Source organism: Python bivittatus, unplaced genomic scaffold (assembly GCF_059951505.1).
Source record: "Python bivittatus isolate LINGU-HERP-01145 unplaced genomic scaffold, Pbiv_v1 ctg000000_np1212, whole genome shotgun sequence".
Classification (NCBI taxonomy): Eukaryota; Metazoa; Chordata; class Lepidosauria; order Squamata; family Pythonidae; genus Python; species Python bivittatus.
In genome coordinates, this window is record NW_028277028.1 from 1005059 (window position 1) to 1026641 (window position 21583).

At 37.5% G+C, this 21583-nt stretch overlaps 1 protein-coding gene across 3 annotated transcripts in view; it reads right to left on the reverse strand.

Annotated features, from left to right (window-relative positions):
* Window positions 1-21583, reverse strand: part of RPRD1A (regulation of nuclear pre-mRNA domain containing 1A) — a 41922-nt gene that overhangs the window by 12374 nt on the left and 7965 nt on the right. Inside the window, exons 2-7 of one of the 3 annotated variants that reach the window (XM_007429897.4) lie at window positions 18891-19020; window positions 18112-18218; window positions 17940-18025; window positions 15658-15784; window positions 15381-15556; window positions 14190-14290 (exon numbers count right to left, since the gene is read on the reverse strand). In XM_007429897.4, the coding sequence (XP_007429959.2) occupies window positions 14264-14290; window positions 15381-15556; window positions 15658-15784; window positions 17940-18025; window positions 18112-18218; window positions 18891-19020 (653 nt within the window). In that variant the 3' untranslated portion in view covers window positions 14190-14263. Of the gene's footprint in view, window positions 1-14189; window positions 14291-15369; window positions 15557-15657; window positions 15785-17939; window positions 18026-18111; window positions 18219-18890; window positions 19021-21583 lie in introns of those variants that run through there. The other 2 variants (XM_088129824.1, XM_007429896.4) reach the window with 2 other exon arrangements.

The window sequence follows — 21583 nt, forward strand, 5'->3', positions numbered from 1 at the left end:
CACCTGGCTGTTGGTATAGCTGCAAGTGAAAAATCTGGTTTCTGTTGAGTGAATGGAGCTGAATGAGTGGCACACCAATGCTTTTAAGACAAGTGGAAGCCAAAGAAGAGGAACCTATGAACAGAAAACAGGAAAATAAAGTGGTTCTGTACAGGCATCTCTTAATACGAAGAGGTACAAAGATGGATGGTTCCTTGAATCCTAAGAGAACAGATGCTAGCATTGAGACCTACTTTTTCAGTGAGACTGGTTCATACACCTTAGTTGAGGCCTGCTTATAAAAAGGTCAGTTTTATGAAGTGTCTAGAATCCTGTAAATCTGAATTATTAATGCTCTGCAGGAGGCTGAATTATAGCCTTGGCATCTGACTTTCAGGCATGCAGCTATAACTGATTCAGTTATAGGTGAAACTGGTTCTTTGAAGAGCCCATAGAGGGTTTGTGGACTGCACCAGCTTGGAATACCAAGGTCTTCTGGGCCAGCTGGGATCTAAACAAGTTGATTTCCACTTTCTCCAAGAGAAGCAATAAGAAGGTAGAGAACACCTTTGGGCCTTTTGATGTTCATTACTTCTGAGGGCAAGGATCATTCTGGAGAAAGCAGAAAATGAACTGCCTATCCTCACTTGCAGTTTAGATACCACTCTCACTAATCCACATCCCACTGGCTGAGCCAGTTTGCACTCAAGCTGAATGAACTTTGGACATTTTTCTATTGAAAGAGACAGGAGACTGCCCATTCCAGCATCCATGAGATCTCCCAAATGAGGTGGATGGTTCCATCATGACTGTGTGTCAGGCTATTGTTGCTTGCCAGAAATGAATACGTGGCAGTGATGTAGCAGAATGCTTACAGGCCTTTATTTGTACCTGGGGAGGTTCGCTTTGCCTTAGTGATCATACTCAATGCCTCTGGAAAGAAGACATTAATCACTGGCCCCAACCCTGGGTCAATGGATGGCTGAGTTAAAGCTTCCTTGAGGTCAAAGGTCTTAAAGGTCTTCTTGGCCAAGTGTGAGAAATCACTTCGAGTTTTAAAAAACTCATAAACTCAGTGGTTGCAATTTCTTTCCTATCCTTCTGTTTCTAAAAAATCTGGGAGACGGAGAGCCACTGGATGAATCAATACTAGGGGAACCGACACACAGTATGTTAGGATGTGCCTCCCCACCTTTCTTCCAGTGACAAATGTTTCCTTCTCATTAAGTACCCCCAAGTTTGAAGCACAGTATTTCTTCTAAGGTCAAAACAAAAGTCTTGCAACTTTGCTGTTTTGTTCCAAATACCTGCAATAATTATTTTGAACCTGGAACATTTTTCAAATATCTTTGCACTATTTTGATACTTCTGAAGAGAAACACATAAAAATAGAAATGAAGATAGAGAATCAATAGGGATGGTGGGAGCTGTCCAATATATATCTATGACTATCTGCATCCCAAACAGAGGTCATGAATATGTGCTCAATATAATGAGCTCTCAAAAACAAGTTTGCTCCCTTGCAGCCAAGGTTTTCTATAATGCTCTGTTCCCAGGATGTCACTTCCTCTGGTGTTACAGAAAACGAGAGTCTCAGAGAATAAGAATTCACTTAAAAGTGGAGAGTATTTGCCTATCAAACATTGCCATAAATATATATGCTCACATAGAAGTTACTTTATTGAAAAGATCTGTTCTGGGAAGCTCAGTCATTAAAGACACAGTGAGCTAGTCACATGGTCAATTGCCCTATACAAAAAGTCTTCATTTTACCTGTAGACAGATAATTAAAGAGGTCAGCAATCTTGGTGTATACTGACATTATTGATGTGTAGAAATGCAGCTATGGAGGTTAAATGTAGGTTGCTTGGTAGAAGGATGAAAATCAAGATCTTAAACTTCTCTGAAATGCTCCCAGCTTCATGAGGTCCAATTAAAGAATCCCAGTTTATGCATGAGAAAGTGGTGTAGGGGGTTAGGTTTGTTAGATCAAGAGCATTTTGGAACAAGACAGCATAAAAAGGAATTTATCCTTTTTTGAACTAGAACTTGAACTAGAACTTGAACTAGGATAGAATTTATCCTATCTTGAACTAGAATGGATCCAGATCTAGCTTATGAGATTAAAATGGTGGCAGAGCAATTTTTACATAGGTCCTTGAAAAGCCAGCAAAGAGCCCATATTGTGGAATATTGTGCCACTGAGGCTGAAACAAGCTGTCTTTAGTACAGTTTGGAGGGTCTAGAAAAATATTATTTCATTTTTGTACCAAAATGTTTCTATTATATTTCTAATGTTGTTTTTATAGATATTTATTATTCCTTTGTAACTGTCAGGAGCTGTTAAGGGAATGGATCACAATGTAATGTTCTAAATTAAATAAAAATTAAAAATTAAAATAAAAATTAAATTAAAAAGAATCAGCACAAGAGGATGAGGATGGGCATATTTTCAATAATTCAAATAGGAGAAAAAAATATGTTACTGTCATAACTGAATGTGATAGCCAATCATAGAGGGCAAAGAGCTACAAGGAAAAATACATATAGTGGAGACATCTCAAAAGAGACATGATGTACAGTACTGTGCAAAGGTTTTAGGCAGGTGTGAAAAAATGCTGTAAAGTAAGAATGCTTTCAAAAATATATATTGTAATTGTTTATGGTTATCAATTTACAAAATGCAAAGTGAGCAAACAAGAAAAACCCAAATCAAATCAATATTTGGCGTGACCACCCTTTCCTTCAAAACAGCATCAATTCTTCTAGGTACACTTGCACACAGTTTTAGAAGGAACTCGGCAGGTAGGTTGTTCCAAACCTCTTGGAGAACTAACCACAGATCTCCTGTGGATGTAGGCTGTCTCAAATCCATCTGTCTCTTCATGTAATCCCAGACAGACTCGATGACGTTGAGATCAGGGCTCTGTGGGAGGCAAACCATCACGTCCAGGATTCCTTTTTGTTCTTTACGCTGGAGATAGTTCTTAATGACATTGGCTGTATGTTTGGGGTTGTTGTCCTGCTGCAGAATAAATTTGGGGCCAATCACACGCCTCCCTGATGGTATGGCATGATGGATAAGTATCTGCCTGTATTTCTCAGCATTGAGGACACCATTGATCCTGATCAAATCTCCAACTCCATTTGCAGAAATGCAGCCCCAAACATGCAAGGAACCTCCACCATGCTTCAGTGTGCCTGTAGACTCTCATTATTGTACCGCTCTCCAGCCCTTCGGTGAACAAACTGCCTCCTGCTACAGCCAAATATTTCAAATTTCGACTCATCAGTCCAGAGCACCTGCTGCCAATTTTCTGCACCCCAGTTCCTATGTTTTTGTGCATAGGTGAGTCGCTTAGCCTTGTTTCCACGTTGGAGGGATGGCTTTTTGGCCACAATTCTTCCATGAAGACCACTTCTGGCCAGACTTCTCCAGACAGTAGATGGGGGTACCTGGGTCCCACTGGTTTCCACCAGTTCTGTGCTGATGGCACTGCTGGACATCTTCCGATGTTGAAGGGAAGTAAGCATGATGTGTCTTCCATCTGCTGCATTAAGTTTCCTTGGCTGGCCACTGCGTCTACGGTCCTCAACATTGCAATTTCATTATACATTTTGTGCTTCTTCAAAAGAGCTTGAACAGCACATCTTGAAACCCCAGTCTGCTTTGAAATTTTTGCCTGGGAGAGACCTTGCTGATGCAGTAGAACTACCATGTGTCTTGCTGCTGTGCTCAGTCTTGCCATGGTGTATGACCTGTGACATGAAACCGTCTTCCACAACCTCACCTTTGTAGCAGAGTTTGGCTGTTCCTCACTTGTTTTAAGCCTCCTATACAGCTGTTTCTTTTTCAGTTAATGACTGTGTTTCTGTGAAGGAATGGTTGGATGAAGGCCACGCTCGAGGAGATAAGCATTCCCTTAGCCCTCAACAGGAGCGTGGGAAGTTTAAGAAGATGAGACTGGCACCACCCTAAGGAATTCACAATGTTGTGGCTTGCTGGCTTGGGAAGTTAGATTCTGTCCTTAGGTGGAAGCTAATAAACGCAACAAAACTGTATCTGTGCTGTCTCGGGGAATTCTTTGGGCTGAACCTGACATCAATCTCTCCAGACTGAATCTAACTTCCCAAGCCAGCAAGCCACAACACTGTGAATTCCTTAGGGTGGTGCCAGTCTCATCTTCTTAAACTTCCCACGCTCCTGTTGAGGGCTAAGGGAATGCTTATCTCCTTGAGCGCGGCCTTCATCCAACCATTCCTTCACAGTTTCAACCTACATATGAAATTGATGATCATTAGCACCTGCTTGGTATAATTGGTTCATCATGCACCTGACTAATCCTACAAGATCCCTGACTTTGTGCAAGTGTACAAAGTGTGCAAGTGTAAGAATTGATGCTGGTTTGAAGCCAAAGGGTAGTCACACCAAATATTGATTTGATTGGATTCTTCTTCTGTTTGCTCACTTTGCATTTTGTAAATGGATAAACATAAACAATTACAATATATATTTTTGAAAGCATTCTTACTTTACAGCATTTTTTCACACCTGCCTAAAACTTTTGCACAGTACTGTATATGCTAATGCTAGAAACCTCTTAGTCAAAAAAGGAGAATTAAATATAATGGGCATGATGGACAGTTGAAGAATGGAAAGTGCCAGTTGCATATATTTATATCTGGATATAAACTGGACAAGCAGAAAAGAACTTATGAGAAGTAACATCACTATGCAATAAAGAAATCCATAGCTTGTTCAATCTCATTACAGAAAACTTAATACAGAGACTTAGGAACTAGGAAGAAAAAAAAATTCTCTAGAAGAATATAAATACATACATGCTAATATTTCTTTGAAATACATATAGAGAGATACTTAATTACAATTTCAATCAAATAAACTGTAATAGATTTAGAAGTTAATTTTGATGCATTGTTGGCAATATTAATCAACAGTATCAAAAGAATCACAGACGCTTTCAAGAATCCACTGGATTTTGAATTAATCCAGGTTGATTTAGGTAATTACTACAAATAATGGGCCAAATAACCAAATAAATGTAACTATGACCCTTTCCAGTGCAAGTTTAAAATGAAACTAAAGACAGTACTTTTCATTATTATTGCCTAGCAGACAATACAAAATTCAAAATTACCACTATTAGCATTCTATTTTCTGACCTCCCAGTTCCACTGCCTATTATCTAATATTGTAGATGGCAAAGAATTTTCTCTTTATTTAAATGTGACTATAGGTAACTGCTCCTACCTTCTAGAACAGCATTACCCCCAGACCCCAACCCTGCTGTCCTTCAGGAAGGCTATAAAGACCTGATTCTTCCAGCAGGTGTTGAGCTGTGAAGTTTCATGAACCCACTAGTATGCTGTGAATGCTTTGTTTTGTATTCCCTGGAGAGTTGTTTGCTGTTTGGTTCTTCAGTTTACTATTGTGCTTTTAACTTGTCCTATATGTCACCTTGATTCATTGGATGATAGGCACCCTTACAAATTAAATAAATTAAGGCAATCAATGTATATGATTAGGAAATCAAATAATGCTCAGTGGATACAAAAAGAGTTAGCCCCATTGATTAGGGCAATAGCATTCCTCCCTGACATTAAGAAATTAATATCTACTATTTCAAATTCATGTTTAAAATTTATTTTAGAAGTTTGGAAACAGTGGAAATTTTTACCTCCTTTCTCTTTTGTTCTTCTATAGTGGAGAGGATTTTGTGGAATTAGAGAATGGAACATTCTGGACATTATATCCCATCTTTATTATTTTTATAAATAACTCAAGGCAGTGAAGATATCTAATACTCCTTCCTCCTCCTATTTTCACCACAAAAACCCTGTGAGGTGAGTTGGGCTGAGAGAATGTGACTGGCCCAAAGTCACCCAGCCAGCGCTCCATGCCTAAGGCAAGGCTAGAACTCACAGTCTCCTGGTTTCTAGCCTGGAGCCTTAACCACTAGACCACACTCACTCTCTCTTGGAATTTTGGAAAAATTTTGGGAAAAATTCTGGAATATTTTGGAAAAGGATTGGTCACAATTTCTAACTTGATCTTAGATGACTCAAGTCCAATCCTTTCATTATCTTACTAAATCTCTTTCATTATAACTATTAACATAATCATTATACATCTATTTTATTTTAAAATTAAGATAATTTTTCAGTATTATACTATATTATGTAAGTGCAACAGGTTCGCTTGAAAGTCTCAACCTTCAGGAGGCTGATTTGGGATTTGAACTTCATGAATCTATTTAAGGCCACTGAATTTCTTTTAAATCCAGATCATCACAAATGAAGATAATCTGTATACACCACTATGCTGTGCTACAATTACATTACACACATTGTAATTTTCTAGATTGGGCTGGAAGAACTGTAAGTGTACTGCGATTTTTGGTGGTAAGGCCCAATTAATTATTCCTTGGTCAAACATAATTGGAGTAATTGGGAAAATCATCCACAACAAAGAATTATCCTATCGATTTATTGTACATATTTCCTGTGGCTAGCTTACAGTTTGTTATTGCAAAATGCTGGAAAACAAAAAAAGTCTTTCAGTCATATTTATAAGTGTGATTAAAATTGTTTTGGCTGGGAAATTCAAACAAAGAACTTTGAAAAAATCTACAGTTAAGAATTTATTTAAAATTGGCCAACATTTCTTAGTTAACATTAACAATACTTTACTTAATAAATTACATTCACCTGTAGAAATCTCACTCTGGTTAGAAGTATTGACTAGAGATTGCTTAAATGGTTATATTTCTCCTGAAAGTCACATAACACACACACATGCATCACACACAAATGTGTTGCCTTTATTTGTAGAACTGCTATTGTTTATGTTCCATTTAATTCTGTTTCTAGTTTTCTTGATAATTTTGTTCAATAATGAAGCAGAAAAAACAATAGCAGCAGACAAAAACAGCCCATTCAATATAAATTAAATATTGCCAAGGAGGTCCAATGTTCATTACAGGGGGAAAAAAAGTTGAAAAAGAAACTCAAGAGGGCCAAATTTCTTCAGCACGCCTAGAGCTTTCCCAAACCTCAATAACAGAAGTCTGGGCTGGTGTAAATCATCACTCTTCAGGTGTCCTGGAAGTCTTTTAAGATCTGGCTCTGTTTCCAGGCCTGTGGTTAGGGTATTTGTGGGGCCCCTGCCAACTTTTAAAAAATGTTATTTATGTGGTTTTATCTAGGCAGTCATGCTTCTCTAATTATGCATTTTTAAATACTGTAAGCCACTCAGAGGCTTTTTGGAGTTTCATGGCCTCAAAAACCAAAGAATAAATATTTTTTTTTTTAAAGTCAGTTTTTAAACATGCTCATGAATAATTTGAAGTTATGGATAAACAGTAAAAATATTTTGAATGACAACAAACTATTTAAGTTGCTTACAAAAAGAAGTCTTAAAAAAGAAGTCCAACAGGATCTCAACTTAAAGGGAGAGTATTAAAATAATAAACATGGCTCAATATAAGTAAGTAAAAAGAAAAACCATTGGCTCAAATTCTTATCTTCAGATATATGCTGGTGGGATTTATGCTAGTCATGACAAGGAACCAAGGCTATGATGTGTAGCTTTATAAAACAATAAAGAGAACAATAAATCAAATTGTGTATGGTGTAGGAAGAATATGTACATAATATCACTGAGTTTAATCATGTGACATAAGCCTGGCTTAGTGTAAAATGCAGGTACCATGCCTCTCCAATAGTTAGCCAGATGATATAATGAAACTGCAGTGACTAGACTGGGGTCAGAACCTCCTTCCATTCCCTTGGTTTCCCCATCTGCACCCCACATACCTATGAGGAGTGAAACAGAGCCAAGAGCAGCAGACACACCATTGCTGGGGTACTTGCCTTTTGTTGGTATAAGTGCTTCCTATCTCTATTATCTGGGAGACAGCAGGGGAAATTAACATTGTTAATTTAAAACTTAACCCTAACCAGAACGTAATACATCTTAACCAGAATTTAATCTAAAGTACAGATCTGAATATCATACTAAACCAAATTATGCCACAACTTAATGAGGTATCTCACTTTGGCTTAGCATGATGTGTAAGTCTATAATGGTTTGCAAACAATACTATACATTATATAAACCAAATCACTATAACTTATTTAATAAACTGTAGCTTAGCATATGTTAAGCCACTGATTTAATAAGCAAGCTGAATTCAAAGTATGTTTTATAAAATCGGTTTGTTTCAATAATTCATGTTAAGATGCACCACAATTTAGAACTTGTATGGAACTGAAATTATATCAAAATAGGAGTGAAATTTTACAATCTCCCTGTGCTTGGAAAATCTTTTCCAACTTCTACTTGACTAAGACATAGGAAGCAAAAATTTGTTTAATGCAACAGCACTATGTAGGCAACTGTTCATACAGTTCTCATTGAGTTTTCACCAATTCACATGATATTTTATCTAACAAAATCTAGGGAGGAAAAAAAAAGAGATTCATATTCCAATAGAAGCAGGATGTAAGTTTAGCTACAATGTCAGTGAGCCAAAACAAGGACTGCTTCTTTTCTTTGGAAGTGGTAACTGAAGTGGGTATGTAGCAGAGTTGAATACTCTATCCCTCTAATTGAACCCCAGAAGATAAGCATTATAAAGTTGGTTCAAGTTCTAAATGGACCTGAATGAATTCTACAACAATCAAGACGTATCAAGCTTCATTCTAGTGGGAGAATTCTGATTCGTATCCAAAAACAAATTCAACCCCATAATCAAGAATCTCCAGATACTCTTTTAAGCTTTATGGCACAGAGTAAACATGACTAAATCGGTGAGCAAAAACAAAAATAAAGTCTTTCCAGAATATAGTAAAGTACAGGTAGTCCTCACTTAATGACTGCTCTGTTTAGTGACCGTTTGAAGTTATGACAGCACTGAAAAAGTAACTTTACAACTGGTCCTCACACTTACGACCATTGCAGCATCCCTGTGGTCACATGATTGAGATTCAGACACTTAGCAACTGGTGGGTGTTTAAGACTGTCATGGTGTCCCATAGTCACGTGATCACCATTTGCGCTTCACAGCCAGCTTCCAATATGCAGAGTCAATGGAGAAGCTGGAAGTAAAATTGCAAGTTGTGGTCACGTGATGTCTCACTTAATGACTGCTGCAGAAGTGAGGTCGTAAGTCCGTTGTGGTCACATGATGTCTTAATGACTGTGCTGCTTGGCAATGGAATAGCCGGTCCCAATTGTGGTCATTAAGCAAGGACTATTTGTAACAAGAGACAAGTTTGTTCCCATCCCAATATCCCAGTAGCATGCTTGGGCCTAAAAAGGGCCTACCATTCTGACACTGGTACTACAACATCCAAAGTGCTCTCTACAGTTTGTTTCTCCCTGGGGTTCCTGCATTAGGCAGTCACCCCTATAATAGGCATTATATTCTATTTCCAAAGACTGAAGTGGTATAATAAAAGGTTTACTGTTATTAACAGCTGTTTTAAATGGACTTATGTACCTGTCACCGGTAATTTTACACTGGAGTGTGCAAAGAAATCTCAACATTGCCAAATGTTTAGAATACTCTTACAACAACGTGGGTGTACCTATATGTATATCTTATATGAAACAAGTTTAGAATAATCAATTACAATTTGTTTGACTGAATAGATGACCAATAAATATAACTATATATTTAGATAACAGTAACCCATTCAAAATATACAGTACTGTGCAAAAGTTTTAGGCAGGTGTGAAAAAATTCTGTAAAGTAAGAATGCTTTCAAAAATATATATTGTAATTGTTTATGGTTATCAATTTACAAAATGCAAAGTGAGCGAACAGAAGAGAAATCCAAATCAAATCAATATTTGGTGTGACTACCCTTTGGCTTCAAACCAGCATCAATTCTTACACTTGCACATTTTGTACACTTGCACAAAGTCAGGGAACTTGTAGGATTAGAGTCAGGTGTATGATGAACCAATTATACCAAGCAGGTGCTAATGATCATCAATTTCATATATAGGTTGAAACACAGTCATTAACTGAACAAGAAACAGCTGTATAGGAGGCTTAAAACAAGTGAGGAACAGCCAAACTCTGCTACAAAGGTGAGGTTGTGGAAGACGGTTTCATGTCACAGGTCATACACCATGGCAAGACTGAGCACAGCAGCAAGACACATGGTAGTTCTACTGCATCAGCAAGGTCTCTCCCAGGCAAAAATTTCAAAGCAGACTGGGGTTTCAAGATGTGCTGTTCAAGCTCTTTTGAAGAAGCACAAAATGTATAATGAAATTGCAATGTTGAGGACCGTAGATGCAGTGGCTGGCCAAGGAAACTTAATGCAGCAGATGGAAGACACATCATGCTTACTTCCCTTCAACATTGGAAGATGTCCAGCAGTGTCATCAGCACAGAACTGGTGGAAACCAGTGGGACCCAGGTACCCCCATCTATTGTCTGGAGAAGTCTGGCCAGAAGTGGTCTTCATGGAAGAATTGTGGCCAAAAAGTCATCCCTCGGATGTGGAAACAAGGCTAAGCAACTCACCTATGCACAAAAACATAGGAACTGGGGTGCAGAAAATTGGCAGCAGGTGCCCTGCACTGATGAGTCAAAATTTGAAATATCTGGCTGTAGCAGGAGGCAGTTTGTTCACTGAAGGGCTGGAGAGCGGTACAATAATGAGTGTCTACAGGCAACAGTGAAGCATGGTGGAGGTTCCTTGCATGTTTGGGGCTGCATTTCTGCAAATGGAGTTGGAGATTTGATCAGGATCAATGGTGTCCTCAATGCTGAGAAATACAGGCAGATACTTATCCATCATGCCATACCAGCAGGGAGGCATGTGATTGGCCCCAAATTTATTCTGTAGCAGGACAACAACCCCAAACATACAGCCAATGTCATTAAGAACTATCTCCAGCATAAAGAACAAAAAGGAGTCCTGGACGTGATGGTTTGGCTCCTACAGAGCCCTGATCTCAACGTCATTAAATCTGTCTGGGATTACATGAAGAGACAGAAGGATTTGAGGCAGCCTACAACCACAGGAGATCTGTGGTTAGTTCTCCAAGAAGTTTGGAACAACCTACCTGCTGAGTTCCTTCTAAAACTGTGTGCAAGTGTACCTAGAAGAATTGATGCTGTTTTGAAGGAAACGGTGGTCACGCCAAATAGTGATTTGATTTGGGTTTTTCTTGTTTGCTCACTTTGCATTTTGTACATTGATAACCATAAACAATTACAATATATATTTTTGAAAGCATTCTTACTTTACAGCATTTTTTCACACCTGCCTAAAACTTTTGCACGTTACTGTATATACAGTTGTGCTTAAATCTGTGAATGTGTTTTTCAATGTATCTGCACAAATATGACCTAAAATGTGATTTGTTCTCCATACAAGTCCATAAATGATTGAAAGCTACTTACTTTTGTGTGGGCAAAAGTATGCAAACCTCTAGGATTATCAGTTTATTTGAAGGGAAAATTAGAGTCAGATGCTTCAATCAATGGGATGATAATCAGGTGTGAGTGTGAGAGTCCTGCCTTATTTAAAGAAAGAATTCTGGGTATTCACTATCCAAGTCTGATTTTCACAACACAAGTATGTGGAAGGGTGTCATGGCTAGAACAGAGGAGATTTCTGAGGACCTCTGAAAAACAGTTATTGATGGTCACCAAGCTGAGAGGTTACAAAACTATTTGGACAGGTTACAAAAGTATTTGTTTGGACTCCATCAGTCCACTATCAGGCAGAACCTGTACAAAAGGAAGCAATTCAACACCACTGTTACCCTCCCCAGGAGTGGACAACCAGCCAAGGTCACACCAAGAGGAAGGCATGCAATACTTCAGGAGGTCTTAAAGAACCCTGGGGTAACATTTAAGGAACTAAAGGCCTCTCTTGCATTGGAGAATGTCAGAGTTCATGAGACCACCAACAGAACACTGAGTAACAGTGCTGTGCATGGCAGATTTGCAAGGAGAAAGCCATTACTCTCCAAAAAAGAAAATTTCTGACCGTCTAGTTTGTGAAAAAAAACCAGATGGATAAGCCAGAAGGTTATTGGAAGAATGTTCTATTGACAGATGAGACCCAAAGAAAACTTTTTGGGTTGAATAAAAAGTGTTATGTTTGGCAAAAGGCAAACACTGCATTCCAGCACAAGAATCTTATTCCATCTGTGAAACATAGTTGTGGCACTATCATGGTTTGGGCCTTCTTTGCTGCCTCTGGACCAGGATTGCTTGCCATCATTGATGGAACTATGAGTTCTGAACTGTACCAGCAAATTCTATAGGAAAATGTCAGGGTATCTGTCTGTGAACTGGATCAACAAGACAACCCAAAAACATACAAGTCATATGACCAAATAATTGGATAAAGCAAAAGAAAGTTAATGTTTTGGAATGGCCAAGTTAAAGTCCTGACCTTAACTTTACAGAAATATTGTGGAAAAACCTGAAGCAGGCAGTTCATTTGAGGAAGCCCAGCAACATGCCTCAGTTGAAACTGTTCTATAAGGAGGAATGGGCTAAAATCCCTCCAAGCCAACGTGCAGGACTGATCAAGTTATCTGAAAGGTTTACAGATAATCCTTGCTTAACGACCATAACAGTGAGTGGAAAATTGGCCACTAAGTGTGGCAGTTAAGTGAGTCACCATAGTCATTAAGTGAATCATGTGGTCATTAAGCAAATCCAGCTTCCCCAATGGACTTTTTTGCCGGAATTCACTTAATGACCATGTGATTCGCTTAATGATCATAGCAATTTGCTTAATGACTTGTCATAAAAAAGGTAGCAAATTGCAATCATGTGACTGCGGAGGGTGGTGTGATGGTTTGTGATGGTTGTAAGTGTGAGTACAGGTTGTAAAGCACTTTTCTTGAGGCTGTCGTAACTTTGAACTGTTGTTAAATGAACAGTCATTAAGCAAGGACTACCTGTAGTTGCAGTTATTGCTGCTCAAGGGGGACACACCAGTTATTGGATGCAAAGGTTCACATACTTTTGCCACACACAAATAGGTAGCTCTGGCTCATTTTCCTCAATAAATAAATAAGTATAATGTTTTTGACTCCTTTGCTTAATTGGGGTCTCTTTATCTAATTTAAGGACTTGGGTGGAAAACAGATCATGATTTAGGTCATATTTATGCAGAAATATTGAAAATTCAAAAGGGTTCACAAACTTTTAAGCACCACTATATTTTTTTTAGCATGAAGAGATATTTTAGTCAAGGACCTCACATCTTTTACTACTTTACACCATTCTTTGATTCTGCTAAATCAGGAATATAAAATTTCTTTTTCAGGTCAACAACAGCACTTGGTTTAAGTGGCATGCTGAAATCGCATTCCAAAAAGTATCTAGTACCATGACGAAAAAAAATTTAATTGAAAAATCTCCATGTATTTAATAATTTTTCCCTTCTGTCACATTAAAAATGATAGTTTGGGGGCAACTTTTAGAGGATCTGTAAGGGACTTCATCCAAGTTTTCAAGGGCACGTGTGGCTCTTAGGACTTGGTTGTACACACTTGTTCTAAATAGATGTTAGAAGCTAACAACAAGGGGGAGCTTTTCACCTTCATGTCATGCCTGTTAGCTCTCCAGAAAAACAGAGTAATATTAAGGCTATCCTTTCATTCTTAAGATTTCAATAGCCTTCCACAATTCTCTGTGGGCAGAGGAAGGGGAAAAAAACAGGAGGAAAAAAGCAATCAACCCTACTAGCAGCGGGAGTTTGACAAGTCCCCATCTCTCATATATTCATACACAGCTCTCCACCTGTACTTCAACACAGCTGTTCCTCATGTAACATAATACTTGTTACCAGAGACGTTTACTAAGTGATCATCTAATAAACTCAATAGACAATATTAAGTTGGTGAATTCAACTGTATAGAAATTCATTTTTAACTAATTTCATTAAACACATTCATCTTGCTGAGAATGCTTGGTTTTTAAATTTAAGCAAATTTAAATTTAATTTAAGCTTATTTAAATTTAAGCAAATTTAAAACTGATTTGTCAAATATCCAAAAAAGTAAATAGCACAAATTCATATTAAATTGGTAGATATTTGTTTGCCTCAGGCATTTCACTTTGTTTAGGTGATGTTTGAAATGTATGACAAATACAATTAAAACATATGGAACAGGTACAAGAAAGTTTCTTTGTTTAGAAAGAGGAGACAAAACAGGATTTTGATTCTGAATTTTATTTTTAGCAGGATGCATTACTAATGGAAGATGTCACCATTAGAAGATAATATCCATGTTCCTCACCTGAAATAAAAGCTAGATAGATGTTAAAGAAGTGCCACTACTGAAACTATAAGACATTACCTCATCATCTCATGGAGGATAGAAGGATTATAATAATATTAGGCTTTTGTTATAAGCTACTAAGTAAAAGAAATTAATTATATAAGTTTAAGGCACAAATATGAAGAAGCATTGATACATATTCTGAATTTAAAGTTCTTAAATCAGGTTAAAAGTTGTCAATTTAGATAAATAGCTCTCTATCAGAATCATCAGTGTTCCACTTATCTGAAGGGGGGAAAGTGAACAAGTTTATGGCATTCAACAAACATTTATTCAAACTTATAACTACCAGAAGTATTTATCGTAGCTGATGCTTGCTAAATAGCCTATCATCTGATGCTCTATTCTTTTTTCTAGCTAGAATGTTGAGGTTAATAAGTCTGAGTTTTATACTTTTGTTTAAAAAATCCAATTTTAAACATTTGAAGCCTTAAAAAAATTCAACTTAGACTTCTACAAAGAAGCATGCAGATAATCTAGCATTAAACTCCATCTCACAAAAGGCTGGAGAAAAAAAGTATTTCTGTGGTTAAAAGAAAAAAGAAAAACAGCTACAGAGGGCCACAGGAAACATAATAATAATACAATTATCACTAGAAGCAGCAGGGATAGAAGTTTGAAAGCCTTTTTTCCCATTTGGGGGGAAGTTGGCAAAGCCTTGGGCTTAATCTCACTGAATTCACTGGGACAGTCCATACACAAATTGCACAGAGAGTTTACATCAGATTAAAAAATTGCATCAATATTAAGAAAAATGCTGGTGCAATTTGCCCAAAGAGATATGTTAATGTCAAGCTTTATATTAAGTCCCAAAGAACATTTGATACTATAAAGTGTAAGAACAAAATAAAACAAATACCCCTAACATTTTCCCCACAGTAAATGTATGCGCTTCACTGTTTAATACTTCAGAAAAATCCACCTATTATGAGAAATTTGAAGTAACTTGTGATCTAACACACCCTGTGGAAAAAAAGGTAAACACAGTAAAGCATTTTAATTAGGAAAGAAAAGCTGGAGAATAGAACTACCACAACAAATCACGCACTTCCAATGTTTGTTCTTTCTCTGACAGGACTTCTTTTTGGCATCGTAAGAAATCCGACAACATCCGATTTAGTTGTTTTCTATCATCTATTTCAGCTGCCAACCTGCCATTATAATCCGCCAGCAACATACATGCATCATCTACCATCTTGGAAAGCTGTTCTCCTGATTCTTTGTCTGGAAAGTAAACAAAAACATATTCATAATTCACCACATTATAAATTATCCAATCAAGTTTAATATTCTGACACTACAGTTACAACATAAATTTGCCTAACCTGTGATTCTGTTAAGCAAAGTTGCATCTTGAACCTCTAGAGGTATTGAGGCTATCCTCTGATGAACTGCTGCATCTCCAGAAGCTGCATTTTCTAATTCTTGTAATGCTCTTATAAGATCCACTGTCTAGAAAAAATGTGTAAGTTTGGAAACAATCAGGTATTATTCTATTAAAAAATGATACCAAAACTGAGAAAAATTGCAGCAATGTTATTATTAATTCAACTGAGAGCAAAAACAGTGTGTTCAGGATATCAGCTAATCATGGCCTTTTCCAGGATATTCCATTACATTCTCTCTATCCCAGTCTCTCCTCCCTGTCTAGGATTTCCCCCAAACCACTGACACCTTTGCTTCTGTATGCATGGTGCCATTTTTTTAACTACATAAAAGCTGACTTTTCAGTTAATTAGACTGTCTGGGGTCTATTTCAAAGAGGATTTTCTCAATCTTTCTGTACTTCTACAAAGCTTGGGAGCCTTCCAGATCTGTTGCTCTCTCCCTTTCTGTCAATGTGTGATGCAGTTTTGGCAACAGAACTCTAGAGAAAGTAGATCACTGTATCTTCTACTACACATTTTATCATTATGCAGGCCCACATTAAAATATAGTGAATCTCTGGAATTAATTTATTAACTGAATCCCATGATTTGAAAGAAAAGAGAAGCTGACATCAAAGACAAAAGCCTCTGTTCTAACTTGACTTTTATTTCATATGCAGTTTAAAAGATTCTGGATGCAACTAAGTTCTTGATATGGGTGGAAGGCAGTCTGAAAAAGTGCTCTGAATACCTGCAATACTAATAATAGACTACATTCCAGAGTTGCTGTAAACTATTCTCTCAGCATAGCACTCAAACTTGAAAAGCCAGATTTGCACATTCAGTATCAATCACACGAAGGTCATCTTAAGCCGCTCTCTTTCAACCATAGCTCTTCCAACTTTTATACTGACAACGAACAGCATTTGCTTCAGAATTTACATTAGTAGTTAAATTAAAAAAACAAAACAAAAACCCAGCACCAAACAGGAGCTGAGTTAAAAAGAGCTGGAAATCTTTAAAAAATACTGCATCATTGCAACAGTGATTTCCCCCAGGACATAAATAAGAATTGCAAGATATATTAACATTATTTTATTACATTATTTCAAACTATATATACTCTAAGTCCCTGAGTATATTATTTTTCCTTATAATGGAAGTCATTAAAAAAAAGGTTCTGAAGTTACACACTGTTTTTACTGTTACTGGAAACTAGGACACTGATTTGAAGGTAAATCTCATAGATTTTACTTAGAATTTTAGCACAAAGAGTGCCCAGAATTTTAGCACAAAGAGACTTGCCAGTTTTTGTCTGCTTGGATAATTTGTAAGCAGTTGAATACATACACAAGAATATACTGTATTTTTCCATCTATAAGACGATACTTTTTTAAAAATTGTTACACTAAAAATTGAAGGGTGTCTTATGCAAGGAAGTAAGCCGAGGAGAGAACCCCGCGGTTGCAAAACTGCAAACAGGCTTCCTCCTATCACTAGCCTCCAATCACAAGTGAAATAGCTTGTTTCTGCAAACAGATTTCCTCCAATCACAAGTCTTATGTAACTGACGTCAGCTGATGCTGAACAAACCAATTGGAGGAAGTCTGTTTGCAGAGACAAGCTATCGGCAGTTTCACTCGTGATTGAACGTAATCAATTATACAAAAGAGCATGGAAATAGAGCTGCAGAGAAACAATTTGGACCTCCTCCCACTGAGTGTATCATGTAAATGTTACCTAATTACTAAATAAAAATGTGTTCTGCTTTATCTTTAAAATATTGATTTCTTAATTTTGGGTTGGAAAAGTGGGGGTCGTCTTATACATGGGGGCATCTTATAGATGGAAAAATATGGTATATTCTAAACTACGCACATACATACATACATACTCTATGTTTATGTTTAAATGCTTGGCTATTAAATGAAAACAGAAACGGATGCCTATCAGTCTTGATGAAATGAGAGCAATCTGTTGATCTCCCTGCCTCCACTACTGAGGCTGATTTCTCTATGCACAAATCATGCACATGGGCAAACTCACACCAAGTTCAATTACTCATTAGTACCCACCAGAACAAGGATATTGGGAAAACACTGTATAAAGAGACAAAGAGCTTACTGTCACTGGAAAAACATCATATTTGATCTTTTTAGAAAGAAAAGTCGAAGTGCAGTATCAACAGAATGTTCAGAAACAAAACATTTGCAGGTGTTATTTTTATACACTATTAATACCTGGGGAGGATCACATGGAGAGCTTTGTGCTGAGCAGTTATCTTCAATCTTTATCTGTTCATATGTGCGTTTCCTTGGGTTTCCATCTAGATATTAGAGAGTAAAGATGTAAAAATCAAGTAGGAAGTTATATGAATCATAAAATAAAAGGCTGCATATGAAATTTACTTACACAAAGCTTGCCTAAGTTGTTCCAATACATCATTTTCATAAACAGACCTTTCTTCCCAAATAGAGAGCACACGGCCTAGGTGCTTCTTGCAACTATCATCAGTTTCACTATGGTGGGGAAAAAAAAATCACCAACAGAAATGGAAGTAAAACAAAGGAAACAGAGTTTACAACAAACTTTTATATACCTTATTTGTTTTATATGAAATTATTTCAAGTCACCATATGCTAACAGATGTTATCTGTATTTTCAGTCAGAAAAACAAAAGTTACTGCATGTCTGAATAGCTTCCTTCTGTGTAGGGGTTAACTCTTTTCAATTGTTGGTGACCATATAGTACAGTATGGTCTTTTGGCTGTATCAGGATTTTCTATTAGAAGTTCATCAGTCTGATACTTTCAAGTCTCTGAATCATAATGCTCATATTGTTGGATTAAATGATGCTGCTTGCAAATTTCTGCAGTCTGAGTTTAATTAAAATCACCAATTGCTATAGATTTAGCCTTACAACAGTCATCCTTCACCTGTGCCAATTACAAGTCCAATTCTGCATAATTATGTACTTTTTATCCTGCATGACAGAATGAGGTATGATACACACACCCTCCACTACACTCACACACACTTATGCATGCACTTTAGTTCCATTTTCTAAATGCAAATCAAACAGATCCACCCACCCACCCACCAATCCATCTTACATTATTCTAGGATGGTGATTTTCCCCCAGGGAAACTAGCAGTTCCTCAGATTAATATACTGAAAAGAGTGTACTGTACCTGGATACATGCTTAAAAGCCTCCACTATGACAGGTGCAAAATCTTTTGTAAACTCCGGCCCTTTTCTTTTGCTATTTTGAATAACATCATTAGCCAGATACAAAAAAGTTAGCTTCCTGTTTGGTTTGGCTAAAAAAAAAAAAAAAAAAGGAAAGAAAGAAAGAAAGAAGTGATTATAGCAATCTAAAGTAATGTTTATTTCTTTTTGACAAATTCATATTTGCATATGAGACAGCAACCATTAAACAACAATTCTGAGAGTTCCACGCAAAGATTAAATTCAGATTCCCCAATATAGTTCCAAATCCAATACGCTAGTTATGGTGTGGATACCTCACTTGCATGTTGTCACATGCTGTCCAGGGTCTGAAGGAGGGAGTGTATATCAGGTACCGATTGGATGGCTCTCTCTTGGACCTTCGCCATTTGAATGCATGGACAAAATGCCTCCATACAGTCATCCAAGAAACTCTCTTTGCTGATGACTGTGTGTTCCTGGCACACAAAGATAGACCTACAGTTGATGCTGAACAAATTCTCAGATGTTGGAATGCTCTTCAGCCTGACTATCAGCCTGAACAAGACTGAAGTACTTCACCAGCCCGTGCAAATATCAACCCCGTAGAACCAAAAATCACTATTGACGACAAGTAGTGGCAACCCAGCTGACAAATGTAAACAGCTTCAAATACTTGGGAAGCATCATCTCAAATGATGGGTCTCTGGACAAAGAAATTGACTCCAGAATCAGCAAAGCCAGTCAGGTACTGGGGCGGCTGCATACTAGAGTGCTCAATCAACACAACATCTGTGTCTCCACAAAGCTGAAAGTTTACAGAGCTGTGGTTATCCCTTCTCTCCTATATGGATGTGAGTCCTAGACTCTGTACTGAAGGCATATCAAACAACTGGAGAAATTTCACATGTGCACTCTTCGTCCTCAGCATTCATTGGCATGACCGTGCCTCCAACCTGGAGGTCTTGGATCGCACAGAGTCCATCAGCATTGAGTCCCTGATTATCAGAGCCAAGATGCAGTGGGTGGGATAGGTCATCAGAATGGATGACCACCATATGCCTCGCCAGTTGCTCTATAGTGTACTGGAGTATGGGAAGAGACCTCGACCATGCAAGTGCTACAAAGATGCTGTGAAAGAAACCCTATGCCACTGTGACATCCACCTGAGGGAACTAGAAGCTGTGGCTGTTACAGAACCTGCTGGCGAACCCTGTTTATGAAGCCTCCACTGGCTTTGAAGACAGGCACTGCCAAAAACTGAAAGAAAACCATGAGCAGCATCACAGAATAATGCCCACAGTTACAACAATGGACTTCCAGTGCCCCCCATCGTGCTGGATTCTGCACTTCCAAACTGGGACTGCAGAGCCACCTCCATGTCCACAGATGAACTGCAGAACAGCATGTCCTCTTCGAACCCAAAGGACGACAATACAGACCTCACTGGTATTGGTTTTTTTTTACATTCCCCCTCTCTCTCTCTCTGTTATATGTAACATAACACCACCATAAATGTTTGTTCAAACTATTGTGCCTCGAGCAATAGTTTGACATACAGAATAAAGCACTGTAAGTTTATTTAATTAGATTTAACTAGAACCTTCCCAAAGCCTTTATTCTACATCTCATCTTTCCATTTCATTTTGGTAATGCTTCAGATCCATCAGATCAGCAGTTCATAAAAGTTCCCCTTTTTATAATGTACAGAAAGGAAGCAACATTTTTAACTGGTGTCTGAGTGTAGTAATAGTTTAGATATAGGCTAATAAATTGAGATTTAATCCTGACAAGACTGAAGTGTAGTTGACTATTTGTACAGTTGAAACCCCACACCATTTAGGGGTGGGGATGTCCTGTTCCGAAGCAGAAACACTTCTGAGATCCTGCTTCTGGATGCTGAATCATGGCTATGGCTAAAAGTGCTTCACAAAGCTTTGCTTAGTATGCCAACTTCTTTCTGTCTAGTCTTATTCTTATCCTGATTGCATTTAATAGAAATAATGCTACCTCTAAAAAATGTTACCTTTCTGAGATTATCTCAATGAACAATTGTCTGAGTTTGGCAGGTTTGGCAGGACAGCCAAAGCCCAAAGTGGGCAGTGTTATTAAAAACAACAACAACTGCAAACACATACATACAGAATGGTAGAGAGTACCTCGTTGTGGCAGCCTTGGGAAGGAAAAAGGGTAAGGTAGATGGAGCAGGGGAGGGCTTGCTCCAAAACGCAGTTTATAAACCTTTTAAATTAATGAATAAATACCATGGGCAAATTCTAATACCATTAAGAGCCAGACTATGAATAATGATAAAGAAATTCTAATTCGTACATTAATTTGATTAAAAAAATACTGAAATTCTCTTGGCAATATTTTAGTACACAATTATTTTTAAATTTATTTTTATGAGGTTAAATATCTGTACTTCATGAGTTCAGAAACTACACTGAAAATTTCTGTTAAAAAAAAAGAAAGAAAATCCAGTGGTGAAAAAAATTCCCCTTCTTTGCTATTTATTTATTGATGCTATTATGTTTCTGTAAGTGGCTGACATCCATCAATAAACATATGATTAAAATTATACCAACTATCATGCTCATAATAACAAATATCCACTTGATATGCCACCAAATGGGGTGGACTAATCCTCAATGTCCCTAAGCTTTGTCCCAAATT